We start from the raw sequence: 20,114 nt of genomic DNA on the forward strand, positions 1-20,114 counted from the left end.
CGCACACACACACACACACACACACACAGTCGTCCAGCACCCCAAAAAAAAAAAACCAACCTATTTCAGCTCCTGTGTTCAGAGCGCGCTGCGTTCTCATGAATAATACATCAAAGGTGCTGCAGGGCTGGTGTGATGCAGTATGAGGAACCTGTCAGACCATCAGTAGTGGCCGAGCTCGGCCAGGGAGCAGAGGAGGCGAGAGGAGAGGAGAGGAGGCGAGGGGAGAGGAGAGAAGTAGAGTTGGCGTGGCTGTCTGAATCGTCTTTTATAACGTAATAAAAGTCTGCCGATAATGTTGTCAGGGCTGCGAACGTCGTTCAGTCATTTGCAGTAATTTGTCCGCGCGGCCTTTTTTCCTCCGTGTCATTACTGACTACACTGACTCGTACTGTTACACTGGATTAGAGGGAGCTGTGACTCTATAATGAGGCAGAGCTCACCGGTGTGTGTGTGTGTCCCTCACTAGAGGAGTCTCTGACTTTAAAAAAGAACTTTGTGACCAATTTTCCAATGTTTTAATCCTGAGAAAACACAGATTAGGGCCGAACAATTAATCGAATATGCATCACAAACATGACGCTGGTGAATCTGGTCTGCGTAAATCCTGAGGGGCCATCCATCCCATCGTCTACCACTTTAATCTCCACATGAGGGCCGCGCGGTGGAGCTGTGCCAATCTCAGCTGACGTAGGGCAAAAGGCGGAGTCACACCCTGGACATATCGCCAGTCCGTAGTTTTTGAATCCTCTAGATATCACAAACGGTTTTAATCCCTCACACTACAGGATAATTCGACCAGATAATCTGTCCATATCAGCCTAAAATCTGAATTGAAGGCACCCACGGTTGTCGGATCGGGACGGAAATCTGGCCAATTATCCTCCAGTGTGGGGACAGGCTTTTATGGGATTATCCGGGGGTTTAAATATGGGCTGATCTTGAACTTGACACATGCACAAGAATCACTGTCTTTGTGTCAGGAGTGTCAGGAGTAATAAAGGCGACGAGGGACCTGGTCCTCTCACTGTGTCATAAGTCACTTAGTCAGTGAATTGTTTAAGTGAATTGAAGTGGCAAGGTCTCGAGCAGCATTCCACACATGCCTCTGGTTCCCTGCGTGTGCTGCAGTCGTCAGCGCTCTGTGGCAGAACCAGATATTATTACCCTTCTCTCTTTTTTTGTGTGGAACACATATACGAGATTTTTTTTTAACCCATTTCGGCTCAACAGACTTTTGACTGCGGGTCTGGCGAGAGTTTCTCATTTTGAACAACCTGGATCCATCATGAAATCAAAGGCTTTGGGGAGGACTGTGCTGAATACTGATCTGAGGTCTGTGCAGCGCCGCGGAGCCGCTGCAGAGACACGAGGAACCAGTGCTTTGATTCCAATCAAACCTTCTGACAGAGACGCTGCTGATTATCTGCAGATTTACCATGGGAAATAATGTTTTAACAAAAATATTCATCCGCCCCAGTGGGACTCCACTCTCGCCTGACCACTTGGGGGGGGACGTTCACGGGAGTAACACGACACCGTGTTGTTCTAACCCACAATTTCGACCGCCTTTGACCTTTTTTGGGAGGCGATGACCAGACGTAAAGCACACGCCGTCCCACGCGATGAACGGCATAGTGTCGGTACGGCCGACTCTAAAGACATGCGACACGGTCGGGCTCCCTCTCACGTCCGCTTCCTGTTGGCGTTGACAAACAGGGCTTGGATTTCTCAGCATGCCAGGCATTCTTTTCACCCTGTCTTTCCTGGAGTTTTGAAAAGGCCTCTGAGCCTCCCACCCAGAAATCGCCGAGCATAAAGCCACACAAAGCTGCGGGGTTATTCAGTTTGTTCTAAGCTCTCTTCCCCATCGGCTGTTTGCCTAGTAATTCAATTCAGATGTGCAGGATCCAAAAACATGTTTGCTTGACTGAAATCCACCCCTCCACCCACATTGACCAAGCACTGTGCTTTTCTTAGCGCCGTTCCAAGTTGGACAGCCAAGTGAGGTGCTGCCACCTCGGCCTTTTTAGCTTCAAAACCCTGCGGAGGAGACAGACATCTTTTCTCTGCACCGTCTCAGCGACTTCTCCAACATTCCTGTCACTGTGTGCACTCGCTCCAACACTCGTCCTGTGTGGGTTTTTTTTTTTTACCTGCTAACTGAGCGCTGTACCCCACCACCACCACCACCGCCCGTCCCCCGTTATCAACAAGCCGGTCTGTGTAAAAAAAAAAGAAAAAGAGCACGAGTGCAGATACCATCTGGTTCCAGGTTGCGCGTTATCCCTCCTATCACGTATATGTTGTTTATATTTAAAACACGGCTCATGTTCCTTGTGGTTTCCTTATTACACTTTGCTCGAGGATCATGAAACCAGACGCATGGAGCTGTCATGGGCCGGAGGAATATTACCTCCATACATAAGGCGAGTGAAAGAAGGCATTGATACACTTGTGTTTGGTTTAAAGTCACGATTCAGCCATTAGTCCGGTTTGTTTCGCTTTGACAAAAAGCACATTTTCATACGCTTTCTGAGGTTTTTTTTTGGGGGGGGAACGTTTTTTTTCCCCCCCGCTGTAATTAGTTTAGTCTGATTTTGATTGATTTGATAAAAAAAAAAAAGAGAAAAGTTTGTGATTTTAAAGATGAAGTCGCAGCATGAAAGAGACGCATGATTCTTTTCTCCATTATTCAAGTTCTCGTTTGGTTCAGAAAATGTTGAAAAATGTTTTTCAAACCTCAAAAAACGTTATATAACATATACATTCAAAAATTCAGCATATTTGTTTGGAGACCCCAAAACATTTGCCCGTGTCCCATCTGTGGGCCGCGACCCAGACTTTGGGAAATACTGGTCTTAGCTCTTAATACATCAGGGGGGGGGAGATATCAGCTATTAGTAAATATAATAAGTATTTTATTGCTGCAACTAACAATTATATTTCATAATTAATTTATCCGTCGATTATTTTCTCGATTCATCGAGAATTTGAATGTTTACAAATCTGGACATGATGATGTTTTTATATGTCGTGTTTTGTCCACAAACCAAAAATGATTCAGTCAATATTCACATTTAAGAAGCTGAAAACATCACGTTAACGTTTTGTTTTCTTCAGTTAGACAGATATCGTGATGCGTTGCGATATGATCGCCTCGCGGTATATTTATTATCACAGAATCGTCGTATCGCGATATTATTGGTATCGTGGTACCTGTGATTCCCACCCCTAGTCTCACGCATATTTTGCGGGTTGTACATGTTACACCCTGTAAATAAAAACACTATTATAGCATTGTCTTGTACCAGTTGTTCATTCGTTCAGTTATTTTTTATCAAAGTGAGTTTGGTCGTGGAGAGTAAATGAGCTTCCTGTTTCAAAGACCAGCAGCCGCCACTGTTATTGCGACCTGCATTCTCCCCCCCCCCACACACACACACACACACACATTAGCGCTGGGCTGCTGATTTGAAACTTAGGAACGATGTTTAGAGCACACAGGATTTGGTGTATTCCAGGATTTTGAATAATTAAAAAGCATCATTTGAAATTCTCACAGAACTGCTTCCCAAATTGTGTTGGCACACCCAGGTCTAGAGGTCTGACACATGGAAGGAAATGCAGGCTACGTTTGTGCGTGAAGTAGAACAACAAAGCACAACTTAAATATACATGACATGCGGGACCGGGGATTTCAGCACAGCCAGTCAACGCTACTTCTGCCATGAAGGGATGTAATCAAAGCTATTTTTCTATTTTTCTGGTCCCCGGTCTCTGCTCATCATCACACGCCTTGACCCTGAGGTCAGTTTATTCACCTGTGTTCTGAGTTGATTTTCTATTGTACATGCATGTCCATGGAAGTGCAACAATAACACGGTGGTGACGGCGGCGGCGGCGGCGACAGCTGTGCTGTGTTGGCTCGCTGATGCGTCTCAACTCTCCGTGTGGGACGTGGCACTCGATACTCGGTGTCCTCCAGCGTCAGATAATTCAGGCCACATCCATACGACTCTGTTTTCATTTAAAAACGATGCAGAAGTTCCTGCTCAGGATGTTTCCCTGCTGTCCACGTTAACCCCACGGTTGTTTCTCATCAATTGTCAGTTTTAAACAATAACGGCGTTAAATGTAGCCGAACTGCATTGTGGGTAGTCGTGGGACACTATAGGATATTATCGCAATGAATGAATGTTTATTTTGCTCACATTCATATAAAAAGTAAATATAAAAAGAGATAATTTAACACAATTATGCCAATAACCAAAACAGGAATAGGCTGAACAACAATACAAGGAGAAACCAAGAAAATCATATTTACATTGTTCTTACAATTATAGTACGAGACTTTCAATCCGCATTGCAAGCTGTAATTATTGTACATTTCAAACTTTTTTTGAGTAAAAGAAGTCAGTCGTGGCGATTTTCTATTATCGTGATAATCGTGAAAATCCTGTCTAACTCTTTATTATTAATGTGCCACAAGGGGGCACTGCGTCTTTCCTCATTCCTTCCTTCATTCTGATCTTCGAGAAAACCAAATGTCTCTCCATTTATATATATATACACATATATATGTATATATATACATAGCATGAAATGGTTGAATATTGAGGTTGTGATTTCCCTACTGATCATTTCTATGTAAAAGCATGTTATTTTTAAAAGAAGGGCAAATATAAAACTATGGTTGTAGCCTTTTTTTTAGTGAAATTGATTTAATTCGCTCCGCCTCAGTCACGATGTCCTCACGTACAGTTTGTTATTCTGAGAAGTCCAGCGGCGGTGACCATGGGTGCATACTATGTATAAACGCTCACAAAGACCGTCGGCCGCTCAGTCTCCGGTTAAATCTGGAAGGAAAAAAAAAGAAGTCCTGAGCTAAGTGATCTTAATATAGCCGTGTGTAACAGCAGTAAATATTTTCTTCACTCCACGTCTGGAATCACCACAATCAAAGCCTGTTTCGACATTGCAGGAACCAATTTTCGTAAGATTTAAAGGGAGGAAAGAGGTTGGTCCTCCTCCTCCTCCTCCTCCTCCTCCTCCTCCCCCTTTCTTTTTTTTTTTTTTCTAAATAAAAAGAGGCTACGATTTGGAACAATTCTGAGCAGCTTGAGGCAGCAGAGTTTACAGAAGTCTCAATGCAAACCTTGTTCCCTGGCAGACCACGCTGGAGAGAGACGAGAGGTGGGGGGAGGGATATTGAAGAAAGGTTAGCCTAGAGGAACAAGACTCCTTTCTCCCCCCCCCATCGCCCCCCCCCTCCCTTTCCTCACCCCCCACCCCTTGACCCTCCCATGTGACAAGTTGAGCCAACAAGTGCTCTATTCAGCCAGGCAGCGAGAGGAAATGACTGCGAGGCTGAGTGCTGCCTAATGAAAGTAGAGACGCGGATGATCGTTATTATTATTATTATAATTATTATTATTATTATCATTATCACCATCGTCTTTATCTTTGTCAAAGTTAAATCTAAAAACAGCCACAAAGTTTCCTCTTATCTGGAGTCGTACTACCGTCCTGTCAGTGGGCGTCTGCTCGTTGCCATGGAGACAGTGCTGTCAGACAGAGTGGGAGATGATGTCTCCACATGTTTATGGCTCTTCAGTTTACCTTCGCCTGATTGTGTTTGTTTGTGGTGTCGCTGCTGCAGTCACTTCTGGACTCTGTGGCACCGTTGTTTGGTTTTTTCTCTCCTCCTCTTGCTGGACTGAACAAACAGTTTGCTCCTCAGCTAAACGACTGTAATGGTCTTGGCATGTGGCCGTGAGCCTTTTTTTTTTTTTTTTAGTGTTCCTTGGTGCTGGTCCAGATTGCATCACAGGGCTGGTCACACACACACACCAGAGAGTGTGTGTTTACCAGAGAGGGCACTCACACGTGATGGCAGACTTACTTTTGGACAATGGTCACCAGGGATCATGTGCTGAGCAACAATACAGGATTATAAAATACTTTGTTTTTCAGCAGAGTCACTTTAAACTCTTTCAGATTAAAATGAGCAGCTATACCTGGGATTTTTATTAACCCTTAGTGCTCACAGGTGCACCGTTGGTAAATTATACACAACTCCTTATATGGACATCCTGGGGCGTGTGTGTGTTTACAGGTCATAATATAGCTTCAGGCTTTACACAATGCGTTTTTACCGTGTTGATGAGTCAAACTTATGATTAATCTTGTGTCGGGAGTAGCGATAATCATGCAAAAGTCACAAAATAAACCGTTTTTTTTTTTTTCATAAAAATGAGCCATATTTCACAAATTCAATCCGATTTTTTTTATTTATTTTTTTTGTTCTTTACTATTTTGTATCTTTTGCTCAAACTCTTGGCTTTTCTGGATTACTCGAGTAGTTGTTTGGTTCATAAAATGTCAGAAAGTACTGAAAAATGTCGATCATTGTTTACCAAACCTCAAAATGATGATATTCTGAAATGTCTTGTTTCTGTCCACAAACCAAAATTATACATTTCTAGTGATTTTTGTTGTGATATGAAGCAAAAGAAACCCAAAAATATACACATTTAAGAAGCCAAAAAAGACGTTTTAACTATTAAGTAATATTTAATCTACAAAAAAAAGTCCCTAAAAGCAAAAGAAACATACATGGCTATGTGGCTAATGGCTTTGCTAGCAGCATTAGCATTAGCAAGTTGTTTGACCCAGGAGTGAATGCTGATTAAAAGCATAATCTCCGGCCATTAAACAGGGTTTTTTGACCAGTGGGAATGTGGAATATGCTGAATTACGCTGAATTATGCTGAATTATGTGGACCTTTGTCTCATTCCTGTGTCCTTTCTGTCCCTCGCAGTCCAACAAAGTCCCCGTGGTGCAGCACGCTCACCACGTCCACCCTCTGACGCCGCTCATCACCTACAGCAACGAACACTTCTCCCCCGGGACGCCGCCGTCTCACCTGTCCCCGGAGATCCTCGACCCAAAGACAGGTGACGACTCACGGCTGACACAAAAGAGACGGTTTTTGACATTAGACACAGTCTGAGTTTTCTTTTTCTCTTAATGATGATACAAATAATACACAAGAATGTATGTTTTCAAGCTGTCCACTTAGTTAAAGTACTAAATGGATAAAGATTTAAGATTTAATTCATCAGAGTGTCTCCTAAGCCTTTTCTTTTGGGCTGTCACTATTTTTACTGGTGAAGTTGAATTTTTCTACCAGTTTCTGCCAGATTTAATCATTTTAACCTACATTTTACACATTGGCCCTTTAATAAATAAGGAAAGAACAGTCATTGCTGTGAGTTAGCCTCTCACTCACATGTTTTATTATTCACTGAACACGAGCGTACTCTTGTATCGTAGATTTGCTCCATATGACAAGTTTCTCCAGCTAGAATTTGAGCTTTGTTTGCACTGCTCTTTAGCCCAGTTATTGTTATTATCTATTTATAAAAACACTACAGGACTGTGTGCAAACCTCTTAGGCCGTCATTAGATGGTTTAAGCAATGCTATCATGACAGTAAAGTAGATTATCTCTACTCTTAAAAACCTGGAGTGGAACCCTAATTAATGTCACTGTTAAAACCTGTGTTCTATCCACTGAAGGTCTATTACACCAGGTTTGTCCAAGACATACTTTGAATTACATACATTTGAATTCAAATGTCAATGATGACAGAATTTGACAAAACATAAAAACAACAAAGTTAAGACTTTTACACAGGTGAATTAAACAGTAAGACAATTGGAAAAGTGCCACTTTAATAAGAGTGAACTGCATTTTAAAAGCTGTTGTTGTTGTTGTTGTTGTTGTTGTTTGAATGCAGGTATTCCCCGGACACCACACCCATCAGAACTCTCTCCATACTACCCACTGTCGCCCGGCGCTGTCGGTTCAATCGCTCATCCACTGGGCTGGTTCATGCAACAGTAAGTTCACCTATAATATAATTATAGTGAAAAAGATGTTGTTTCTAATCAATATTTTGCAGGTTCTTTCACTTGTATCACAGTTTATGTTAATGATTGACCTTTAAATTACCGATTGCAGTGGAATCAAATTAACAAAAATGAGAAAATACCACCTTGTTTTTTAAGTAAAGTAAAAAAAAGTCAAGTAAGTTGAAGTAAACCATCAAAACTGATGGTGGTCCTCTTCTTCTTCATTGTTGGTGCAGCGTTACAGCGCCACATACTGGCCTGGCATATTGACTACTTTTTTGAGGAGGTTTTTTGTGTGTGTGAAGACATTTCTTGAAACACCACACATTTTTAAAGACTGAAAAAGACAAAGATTGTATCGGGAAGGTTCTGTTTCTGTATCTGGGGGGGAGACCTTAAATCTTCCCCAAATTAACCCAATTTGATCAAATCTTTATAGAGTTTACAGTTGCGACGAATCAGGAGAATAATAAATTAAAAACATTGTCGTGTGTTTCGACATCGATTTGTAACGGTGCCGTTCCACGAGTATGGGATTTGAGTTGATGAGTAAAGGAATTATGGGTTTATCTATGTCAGCTGTGTTTGATTCACCTCACTCACTCACACACTCACTCACACACTCACTCACTCACTCACTCACTCCCTCTGTGTCTCCCAGGCAGGGCCAGCCCATGTACTCAATCCCTCCGGGGGGATTCCGTCACCCCTATCCAGCGCTGGCAATGAATGCGTCCATGTCCAGGTGAGCAGCTCATGTTAACGCCACTCCTCCTCCTCCTCCTCCTCCTCCTCCTCCTCCTCCTCAGAGAGGGACATTTAATATCTGCTGTTTTTGTGACGTGCTGTAATCTTATGAGACTGGGGGAAAACAAATTGGTAGGGATGACATGACGCAGTGTTCAGTATTAGAGGTAAACCTCTTTTTTTGAGAATTAGTGATCAATCATGTATTACAAATGTTGCATTTTGTTGCCAAGTCACTGAAACACTGTTTTTTGTATTTTATATGTTATTTTTGTCGTGAAAATACTGTCAATAATTGCACTGCAGTGCAGACATTAAGTGCAGAGTGGAGAGACAGACCATTAGTGAAGCTAAAAAACATGTTTGTGTTATTTGTTATCACTAAATCGTTATGTTTTGATGAGTAAGAGGGAAAAAAGAAGAAAATCCATATCAGTCGACCTCTACTCAGTATCAGTACTGGTCTGAGACTTGGGATATTGTAAAGAAATGACATGAATCTTATTTTGAATATAACGACAAAGTCGAAAACGTGGGTTTTGGGTGAAGAAACCCAGATCACGGACTGATTGGTGGTGTCAGGACTACAAAGGGATGTGAGGTCTAAGTCGATCACAGACAAGTTCAGCTTCTTAAATAGAGTGAACACATTATTGGCATTCAGCGCTTCTCTCCTGGCTTTACTCTGAGAGCTAAACTTCTCTGTTCTGAGTCAGTCCAACACACACACACAGGTTTATGCAGCTGTTCTTTTGAGGACACTGCATTGACGTCCATTCATTTAGACAGTGTACACAAAGCCTCTTCTCTAACCTTAACCATAACTAGTTCATTCCTGGCTCCTCAGAAATGAGCTTCTGCCTCATCAGGACCAGGTTTTGGTCTCCATGAGGACTACTGGTCCTGACAAGGTCCTAAAGAAACACACTCCTCAACTATCTCAACCTAATGCCCTAAAACCAAAGTCTTAACCCCAAAGTGGTCCTTAAAAGTTGTGAGGATCAGCCAAAAAAATGTCCATACACACTTCCTAAGGTTTATTTTGGTCCTCACAAGGATGCACATACTAGTATGTACACACACACACACACACACAGAGACACATGCTCACTCAGAGCCCGGGAGATGAAAGGGCCTGAGAATCGATTCGGACAAATCAAAGCTCGTCTTCACTCGCGCGTCACATCAGACGGAACACTCTGACCCCTCTGTCAAAAACTGGGCAGATTTGTAGTCGGGCTTCCGGTGTTAGTGTGAGATGAAATATTCACGGGAGTCTCTGTGATCAGTCTGCAGCAGCACGTGCAGCTTCATCCTCAGGCGAACGCACAACAATCACAACATACAGGAGAATACAGGAGTTTATAGCTTATTGTTCCCACGTGGTGGTTTAGAGCTTGTGTAATTGGTCTGAATTTGAAACATGGAAATTCAGTTAAATAGTCAGCGGTACAACATTTGGTGACCTCTGGTGTTTCCCTAATTTTCTATAAGTAGATCCACATTTTAAACCATCAAAGTTTATATTAGTGATTAGACTAATATAAACTTTACAGCCATATCTGTAAAAGTTAATGTAATTTTGTTTTGGTAAACAAATTATGCTTTTTATGCTTTCTATTCAAAAACATAAACACTTAAATCTTCAATAAAACATTTGTGAAAGTTCAGCAAATTTGTTTTGGGGGACCCCAAAAGAATTTGCCCGCGCCCCAACTGTGGGCCCCGACCCAGACTTTGGGAAACTTAATAATAATCGAAATGATTAAATACATGCTACATTGTGCATTGTCTCAATCTGTCATACATTAAAAGTCTTAAAATGGAGGGATTTAAACTTTCATAACAATCACTGTCGAGTGTGTGATTAATTGTTACGAGCCCCCCCCCACACACACACACACACACACACACACACTCTGTTACAATGCTCCATTGTGTGAACAATTGGAAAAGTGAGGGAGCCACTTTGTGAAAGGTGTTCTGTGTGGACGCCTGTCGGAAACGCTCCTCGTGCTCTGGAACGTGGTGAGGAAAGTGGTTTCAGGTGTCACGGCCATGCTGTCGCCATGGTAACAACACACTCCACTTTTCTCCAGCCACTGCTAAATAAAGGGGCTTTTGACAAAGTCTTTTTTTTCCTTTTTCTTTTTTCATACAGAAAGCAAGCATGTAACTCTTTGTACGTATGTGTTTTAGTCTAGACAGACACACAGTGAGTGAAGTTCAGAGCAGTCATGAGAGAAGTTACCGTTTTGTTTAAATGTTGCCTGCTGTTCGTCCTCAGCTTGGTGTCCAGCCGTTTCTCGCCTCACATGGTGACTCCGCCGCCGCACAGCCTCCACCAGACCGGCATCCCCCATCCTGCCATCGTCTCCCCGGCCATTAAGCAGGAGCCCAACGGAGACCACATCAGCCCCTCAATGCACGCGTAAGGGCAATTCACTCAGTCACCAAAACCTTTTGTTCTTGTTCTCACCCACACGGAAGCAGAACGTTTCTGAATACAAAATTTGACTCTTTACTTTTCAAGAAATATCCTCATACACAAAATCCCTTTAAAATGACTACAATATTAATGTTACAGTGGTTATTATTTCGTAACTTTTACTTTTTAACTGCCCCCATTTAAATCTTTCAACTGATCTCAATGATGAAATCAAAAAATACTGCCTGCCGTCCAAAGTTGTACAAAAGTAAGGCTCACTACAAGGTTTCATTTTAGTTTAATTTTTCATACAATTAGCATTAAAACGTAGGGAAAAAAGTATTATTAAAATGTGTCAGGAGAGGTAAAAAAAAACACAAGCTTATACAGTAAGAAAGAAACTAAATAATGAACCAAAGAAATAACACAATATATATAAAAAAGAAATCAGTAAAAGGCAATTTGGTAACAAAAAAACACATTTACAGTTATACAAGTACTTTTTAAAATATTTCTAACGATGGCAATCTCACTTTGTACTTACATATCTGTACACTACGATCTCTGGGTGACGACTGTTTGTGTTTTGTATTAAACAAAGGAACATGCTTGTGACCAGCATGTGTAGTTATTTACCGTACGTTCTAAAGATGCCGAACCCGAAGCTGGAAAAACCAGAAGTGAATGCCAAGTAAACACAATCCCTCTTGTCAAAAACCTGTTTAAACCCAGATTTAAAACTAACTTTAAACGGCAGAATCAACATCAGAAAACTTATCCCACCGTGATCTAATCCCAGTTTATGTTCCTTATTCGTCGGTGCACAGTAGAAAGAGCTGGTCCAAAAACACCCAGGTTTAAATGTAGTAGTATCATCCGACCACTAAGTATTGTATTCTGGGATTTTGTGATATGGATTTTTCCTCCATTAACGTCACATCTTCGACTGTTTTTTTTGGGATCAGCAGGAAATCGCCCGTTCCTCCCAAGAAAGAAGAGGACAAGAAGCCTCATATCAAGAAGCCTCTGAACGCTTTCATGCTGTATATGAAGGAGATGAGAGCCAAAGTAGTGGCAGAGTGCACTCTGAAAGAGAGCGCGGCCATCAACCAGATCCTTGGAAGACGGGTAAGTGGCACACACATACACATCTGTGTGTATACTGTATATGTGTGAGGGGCTGCAGCTGATAACTCACCAATCGCTTGGTTATTTTCTCCATTTGGTCCATAAAATGTTGCTGAAAAAACCCTCAAAATGACAGCGTCCTCTAATGTTTTAAAGATTTTCTGTTTACCCATTTGTCAACCGCTTACTTATTGATTAATTACCAATAATTGGTGATTACTACGCGCCGTCCTTTGACCTGTTTTGTCTTTTTGTCCACAGTGGCATTCCCTGTCAAGAGAGGAGCAAGCCAAATACTACGAGCTGGCCAGAAAGGAGAGGCAACTCCACTCCCAGCTCTATCCGGGGTGGTCAGCACGAGATAACTATGTGAGTTGTGACATTTTTATGGTCTGGTTTTATGTCGGAGAGGATTGAAAGAATGTTTTTCCTCGCTAGATTCAGTCAAACACGACTAAAAACACACTTTTTCCACCATGAAAAACATCAATGTTGTTGTTCTTTTGCGCAGGGAAAGAGGAAAAAGAGGAAGAGAGACAATAAACCCGACTCCAAACCAGAAGGTAAGAGTTCTCGTTCTTCCTGACGACCTTTATTTTCTTTTATTCTAACACGAAACTAACTCAATCTCAGTCAGGAGAGACGAGCGACAGCAGAATGGATTTATTACAGATTAACCAGATTAATGTCTGTAAAGAGTCAGTGAGGGACATTTCAAAGATGAGGAAATTCCCTCAGAGTTCAGACACTCTGACCTAGTGTGACTGATGAAGGATGAAGAGCGATGGATCCAATGAGACTGAGAAGAATTGGAGATAGGAGATGGGTCACACATGACGGCGGCGGCGGCGGCTGCACGAGAGAACTAAAGCAGAGAGAGAGAAAACATACTTAATGTGCACGGATTCTTCTCTTCACACGTGATATATGTGAGAAAACAGGGCCAGAGGTCATGTGGAAAAAATCACAACTGTGGAGTAAAGATTGAAAACTGCTTTGTTTTGTTCAGGATGTTTTGACGCACAGCGGCCTGCTAGCAAACATAGCATTTTCTTTGTCCGCGATGTAAAAACACGCAGAAAAGCTCTGACACTTTATTTAAAATCCCTAAACGTGAGGACATGAAGTCGAGAAGAAGAGCAGAAAGAAGCTGTGACGCTGGAGTTACCGCTGATAGAGAAAGAGGGAGACAGAGAGCAGGACTGTAGCTAAAGTAGCTCTGTGTTTGTGTGCAGTACGTTGTTGCAACTGTGGTTGGAACGGTGGCGTGACACCAAAGCGTTATCATTAATATTGTGTACAAACACCAACTAACAGCAACATTTAGTCAAAAATAAAGTGTATATATTTATATGTAACTAAATTAGCTGTAGCTAAACTAGCCAAAGTGTATTTTTATACTCAAGTGTACACATGTATGTAGCTCAACTAGCTGTGGCTAAACTAGCTAAAGTGTATATTTATACTCAAGTGTATACTTGTATGTAGCTAAACTAGCTGTAGCTAAATCAGCTAAAGTGTGCATTTATACTCAAGTGTATACTCGTATGTTGCTAAACCAGCTAAAGAGTATATTTATACTAAAGGCTAAACTAGCTAGTGTACTAAAGCATATGTATTATGTACCTAGCTAAACCAGCTGTTTGTGTACAGTATGTCGGTAAAACTGTGACAAAAACGTCTACGTTCGGCAGCTTTGGTCCCCACTAAAGTGTGTATTTATACTCAAGTGTATACTCGTATGTTGCTAAACCAGCTAAAGAGTATATTTATACTAAATGTACTTGTATGTAGCTAAACTAGCTAGTGTACTAAAGCATATGTATTATGTACTTAGCTAAACCAGCGTACCTCAAAACGTCTACGTTCGGCTGCTTTGGTCACCACTAAAGTGTGTATTTTATGAATGCTCCTACAGTGGATGTCGTAGAGAATGTTACAGAATTCCGCGATTTGAAAGCAAATCTTTAACATTTAGTAATTCTTTTAATTATTTAAATTTGACAAGGTGGTAATAACACATGTTTCTGTGTCAAAGTAAGAAGTGTTATTTGTTTATTGTTTCAAACACACTTTAAAAGAAAGAAGTGGGTCAACAAGGGGATTTTGTAAAGAGGCAAACGTGTTGCAGCTAAAACCAGACAACAGCTGATCACTTCATTGACACCATGAGAAATGACAGTTAGGAATGTAGGGTGTGAAGTCTGAGAATGAAGACAGAGTGGTCCTCCTGACTGAAAATACCACCACAGCTTCTTTTCCTTTTTGTCCGATTGCAAAACTCAACTGCATGTTTATTCAAAATTATTTTTATCTACCCTCTTTTTTTTTTTTGTTGCATGTTTTCTTTTCTTCACTAACATACACTAACCTTTTTTCCCTGCTTCTTTTTTACTTTTGACAAGCAGCTTATGAGCTTCAGTGCTAATAGTGGCAGGTATGTCAGCGGTTGTGCAACTAAATGACAATGATAATTATGAAATAAATACATTTAAAGGTCCAGTGTGTAAGAATTAGTGGTCCCGTTCAGACCTGGTCGCGTCTTCACTCAAATACATACAGACATCATGTCAAATTATGTTTTTAAGGACTGTACAGATGTTTGTGTTTGAGTGAGAGTCAAAGCTCATGGAAGAAGTTCAGACCTGCACTTCTGGAGTTCTGCACTTGATTGTATCAGCCAGGAGAGATTTTATGACAAGGTCTGAATGGGTTCAGTGATAATACGACAGTGAGACCACAGATTGTAGCAAATGTCAGACTCCTTCAGAGTTTCCTTGTCAAACTGGTTGGCGAACTATGGTGGCCTTAGCATACCAGAAAGAATTTAGTTCTTCATTTTCATGATCAACTTCTGCCTCGGAATGCAAAACAGTTTAGGGCTACTGTAGTAACATGGCGGCACAAGATGGCGGTCTCTGTAAAGTAAGGCCCTTGCCTAAAGTTTGCAGAAAAAGGCTTTTTCTTAAGCTCTAAAACCTAATATACCTTTTTTTAGGGACTTATACACAAACGTATTGAGACTAAAGTGTATAACATTTAAACATAAACAAATATCCTTTAATTCCTTGAATGTCTCTAGCTCCACATGTCTCTGAGTGTCTCTCAGTATAGCCATATTTAGATGAATGTCAACGGGCGACATTCTCACACTGCACACAGGAAGTTAAGACAGACAGGCAACAGCATCACTGCGACAGTATGTATGACTGAAAACACAAAGAAACTGAAAAGAAGTTTCAAAAGTGAATTCTTCTGCTCAAAGATTTTTATTTTTATTTTTTGACGGGTTAAAAACTTCCTGTCCTCTGTCAGGTCTGATAGTTTTGCTTGACAGTTTATTTTTAAATGAAGGACGCCGCATACAAATAATGTTTCATTGTGTTTATAGAAACCAAACAGAAGCAGAATAATAACACCAACAACAACAAAAATCCCACGTTGCAGCAACACTAAACTCTGCTAAATGTTACACAGTGGACCTTTAAAATAACATGAAACGTGCTCTCTGTTGCATCGTCAATGCAAACCATCTAACTGAACATCCCGTGTCTCTGTCTCTTGTGACGTTGTTGATCAGGTTGATTTAAATGTGACTTTCTGTCATTGCATCGTCTTCACTGTTGTCACAGTCACTCCTTCACGTCTGTCTCTGTCTCTGCAGAGGAACTCAAAAACCAGCACTGGATCCATAATTCAGCTTCTTCATGTTGTTTTCTTTCTCTCTTTTTCTTTCCCCCCTCCAGACTTCTCAATAAGAAGCAAAAAGCAGTGCGTGCAGTACCTGCCCTCGGAGAAGATGTGCGACAGCCCGGCGTCGTCTCACGGCAGCATGCTGGACTCGCCGGCCACGCCCTCCGCCGCCTTGGCGTCGCCGGCCGCTCCCGCCGCCACTCACTCCGAGCAGGCGCAGCCGCTGTCGCTCACCACCAAACCTGAGGGACGCATGCACCACCACCACCACCACTTCTCCCTGGCCGGGAAGTCCTCTGGATCCTCCTCCTCATCCTCCTCTTCTTCCTCCTCATCCCATCCCAACATCTCTATCCCGATGGGTTCCTCAGGCAGCCAGCCGACCACACCCATCCTCAGCCGGCCAATCCCGTTCACCTCTCTGCACCACTCCATGCTCTCCCCTCCCTCCCCCTTCCACCAGGCAGCCCTTCACTCCCACCACGCCCTGTTCCAGTCGCAGCCCCTCTCCTTGGTAACCAAACCGACCGAATGAATTTGCAGAATTTTTGTTTTTTTGTTGTTGTTTTTTGTTCCCATTTATTGTGCTGTATATTGCTTTTTTCCTCTCAAAATAGTTATTAGAGCAACTTTTTTTCTTAATGATGAAAAGGACGAAATGTTATTGGTCAATATTTGACCGCCTCCTTTTCTACATCTCTCAAATGACACAAAATGTATTTTTTTGTAAAGTTTACTGCAGAACTGGTTTCTTTTTTTTTCTTTTTTTCCCCGCCCCCTTTTTTTGTATGCATTTATCCAATGAACGGACAAACTCTTGTATAAAAGATCCAATGTACATAAAGTTTCTTTATAAAAAAAAAACAACAAAAAGGAACAAAAAACATGTTTTCTCTTTAGCCAAAATCTGATTAATGTTAGTATTAAGTTTTTAAGTCATAGTACTGGCCAATAATTGCAGCCCCTCCCCCCTCCCCCCTCTTTTCAATTCACGAGCGTGTGCCCCCCTTTTCCTTTGACATGTTAAATAAACATTTGAAATTGTTTCTTAAAGGAAACGCTTCTGTCTGTGCTTTCATGTTGTTGTCGTTTAAAGGGAAAATATGTACCTTAGAATAAGGCCTTAAGCAAAAATCCAAATCTTCTTTAATGTGAATATTTTCGGTATGTGGACAAAACAGAGACATTTGAGAACACAAATAATTTTGTTGCTGATAAAGTCAGTGTTCTTTTGACCATTCAGTATTAAAACTAAACATAAATGTTTTATGTTTCGACATTTGTGTCACTGTAGCCGAATTGTGAATGAACTGTTTCCTTAATCTCTGATGACATATCATGGTCATTTTATGACTTAATTTCTTATGTAAAGCTCCCGGTCAAGACGCTTTTCAGAGAGGTACTGAGGCTTTTCTAATGTTTGCTATTTCTGGCTCTTATAAGTTGTAGCTCGCTGTGTTTGAGTAACTGCTGGAAAACGTGTCAAAGTGCTACGAGCTGCATTTTAGGGCGGGTGGTACAACAACAAATAACATTTTGCAGCAGGCAAATTAAAATGTAAATTGCAAATGATCTGGCTGCACGATTGTTTTCATGTTTCCTTGGTCTCTGATGACACATCATGGTCATTATATGACATATTATAACTAGAATTTTTTAAATACGGTAATGTAGTTTGGGTCAACTCTTACATAGTAGTGACTATGATACATAACAAGTCAATAACTGGCTTTTTTGTGGATTTATTAAGTGCTATAAACGTGTCAATCCAAAACCTGCCTGCCAGTATTTTTTTAAACCTCATGTAATATTTTATGTCCACACCGGGAACGTCTTCAAACCTGGCTTGCGTTGGGGGAGGAGTTCAATGTTTAATAAAGCAGAATTAGGCTAACCGCCTAATGGAAAATGAGAAAACAAATACAAATAAATAATTGACGACCGCTCCTTTATCCCACAACAACGACAAAATAGCAGGTCAGGCCCGGTCCCGGCGCTCTGAAACCCTGCCTGGGTTCCTCTTTTTTTTTTTTCTTCCACTTTTGCAGCATCTTTATCCACGGTCTGGCACGCGGCCTTGGCTTTAATTAACTCAGAGGTAATGGGATGGAGCCCGCGGGACCTCATTAGGCATTTCAATTAGTGAAAAATGCACAAGGTAGGTTACAGTTTTTGGTGGCCTTGGAGATGAGGAGTTGTGCCAGGGACAGACCAATTAAGTCAGAGGGGTGGTGGTGGTGGTGGTGGGTAGGGGGGTGATGATCTGTGGTACCGGCCTGGATGAGTCCACTGCCACATTCATACGTTCATGTCATAGACAGAGATAAAGAACAGCGAGTTTGAACTGGTTTTAAACACACAGATGAATGAACTTGACCTTGTTTGTTGACTCGAGACAAAGTTATGAACGTGTGAATGCTCAGTGAGGGAGATTTTATTGATGTATATAATGTCAGACTCGTATGATAAATATGTACCTTTTATTTCCTCAAACTCAAAATGTCCATCTGGACTTTTGTGTTTGCAAATTTTAACCATAAAAGGGCCAGACTTCGCGATCGGCCCATTTTTCTAGAACACTTTGAATATCTGGCAGTTTTTTACATTTTATTACATGTTAAAATAGTGTATTAACAGTTTAAAATAAAGAAAAACAAAATTCAAAATTCAAAAACAGAGTTCAATTTTAGAGTTTTAGTTAGAACATATACTCTCTGGCTGCAGACGCAGTCAATTCACAATATAAAGTGGAACTATTTTCACTGACATTTCTGTAACACCTGATTTTATTCTCAAAAGATTAACTATTACTTTTTAAGAAATGCTTGTTTCCATCAAACGTTTTAGTCAAATCTTTTAAATAATATGTACGAGATCCTTGTATATATGTCAAAAAAAACAACAACCTAATTTTAACCATATACACATAAACGTTTAGTTAAAGGCTTGAATAAAATATGTCCTATTGTATTTAATGACCCTAAGATAAAATATGTAGGTGTGACCATTTAGGGATAAATATTGTGCTATGATTTCCTGTAAAAAGACCGAGTATCTACAGATACCGATATTTGTCTGATAACTGATGAACTTGCATAGTTGTTACAGCCCCAGGGTTGTGACTGCTTTTCCTTGTGTGTGTGTGGGTGTGTGTGTGTGTGTGTGTGTGTGTGAGAGAGATGGGTTGCAGGTGTGCATGTTTGAGTGAATGACATGTGTGTGAGTGAGTCTAGGTGGATCCTGGGAGCTGATTGGTCCTGCACAGGAGGAATCTGTATAAGAGTCCTGAACGTCTGCCGCAGACTTCCTCAAAGCGCTCACAGCCAGACTACAAGTGCCGGCAGACATTTTGTGCTTGTTTTCTTTTCTTTTTGTAAATAAACCTTTAGAATGGTTTGTTTGATGTGTTGCTGGTGGTTTCTTGGGAGTCCTCTTGTGATCAGGTCTCCCAGGCCTGGTCCTAACAATAGTGAAGAATGCGACGTGGGTTTTTGGATTGTATCAGATTTCATATTTTTACCAATATCCAGATCCAGTGACTCTCACGAAGTATCGGACCGATACTGATACTGACCGATATAAGTTCCCATCCCGAGTATGTATCATATATATGTATAAATATTTTAACCCTTAGAACACAGAGTATTTTGACTACTTTTCTCCATTTATATGCACAGTATATACAGAGGCTATAAGAATGTGCAATATAAAGTGTCTTATTTTGGGGTTTTTTCAACCAACTATATAAACACACCTGAGCTAAAAGTACTCAAAATGTTTAAAATCGGATTAAATTTGTGAAGTTTGGAGAATACGTCACCATTCAAAGTTCACTTTCGCTCATTTTTATGAACAAAAAGAAAAGAAAAACGCTCAATTTTGTGTCACTTCTGCACAATTATTGCTGCTTTATATCATGACTAAGACTGCGATATAAAATGAATCATAACTTTGACTCAACAACACATTTTTTAAAGCCTGAATATGTGACCACACTACCAGGATGTCCATATAAGGAGTTGTGTATTATTCCCACGGTGATTTTACCACAGGTGCACCTGCACTAAGGGTTCATTTGAATAATAACAATGAGTAATAGAACAAATGACACTGTTTTAAATTGCAGTTCCAGTTTAAGCTTCAGTCTCGACAACAGAGACAGAGTCGTCACACTGAGGTGATGTTTCTATTCTCGCCC

General features: G+C 41.0%; 1 protein-coding gene across 2 annotated transcripts in view; it reads left to right on the top strand.

Moving 5' to 3' along the window:
* Nucleotides 1–17,209, top strand: part of tcf7l1b (transcription factor 7 like 1b) — a 54,957-nt gene extending 37,748 nt beyond the window's left edge. Inside the window, exons 5-12 of one of the 2 annotated variants that reach the window (XM_058636094.1) lie at nucleotides 6,825–6,960; nucleotides 7,806–7,908; nucleotides 8,582–8,665; nucleotides 10,955–11,098; nucleotides 12,061–12,223; nucleotides 12,485–12,592; nucleotides 12,735–12,786; nucleotides 15,970–17,209. In XM_058636094.1, the coding sequence (XP_058492077.1) occupies nucleotides 6,825–6,960; nucleotides 7,806–7,908; nucleotides 8,582–8,665; nucleotides 10,955–11,098; nucleotides 12,061–12,223; nucleotides 12,485–12,592; nucleotides 12,735–12,786; nucleotides 15,970–16,451 (1,272 nt within the window). In that variant the 3' untranslated portion in view covers nucleotides 16,452–17,209. The remainder of the gene's footprint in view (nucleotides 1–6,824; nucleotides 6,961–7,805; nucleotides 7,909–8,581; nucleotides 8,666–10,954; nucleotides 11,099–12,060; nucleotides 12,224–12,484; nucleotides 12,593–12,734; nucleotides 12,787–15,969) is intronic. The other variant, XM_058636095.1, reaches the window with a different exon arrangement.
* Nucleotides 17,210–20,114: the final 2,905 nt, after the last annotated feature.

Source organism: Solea solea, chromosome 8, assembly GCF_958295425.1.
Source record: "Solea solea chromosome 8, fSolSol10.1, whole genome shotgun sequence".
Classification (NCBI taxonomy): domain Eukaryota; kingdom Metazoa; phylum Chordata; class Actinopteri; order Pleuronectiformes; family Soleidae; genus Solea; species Solea solea.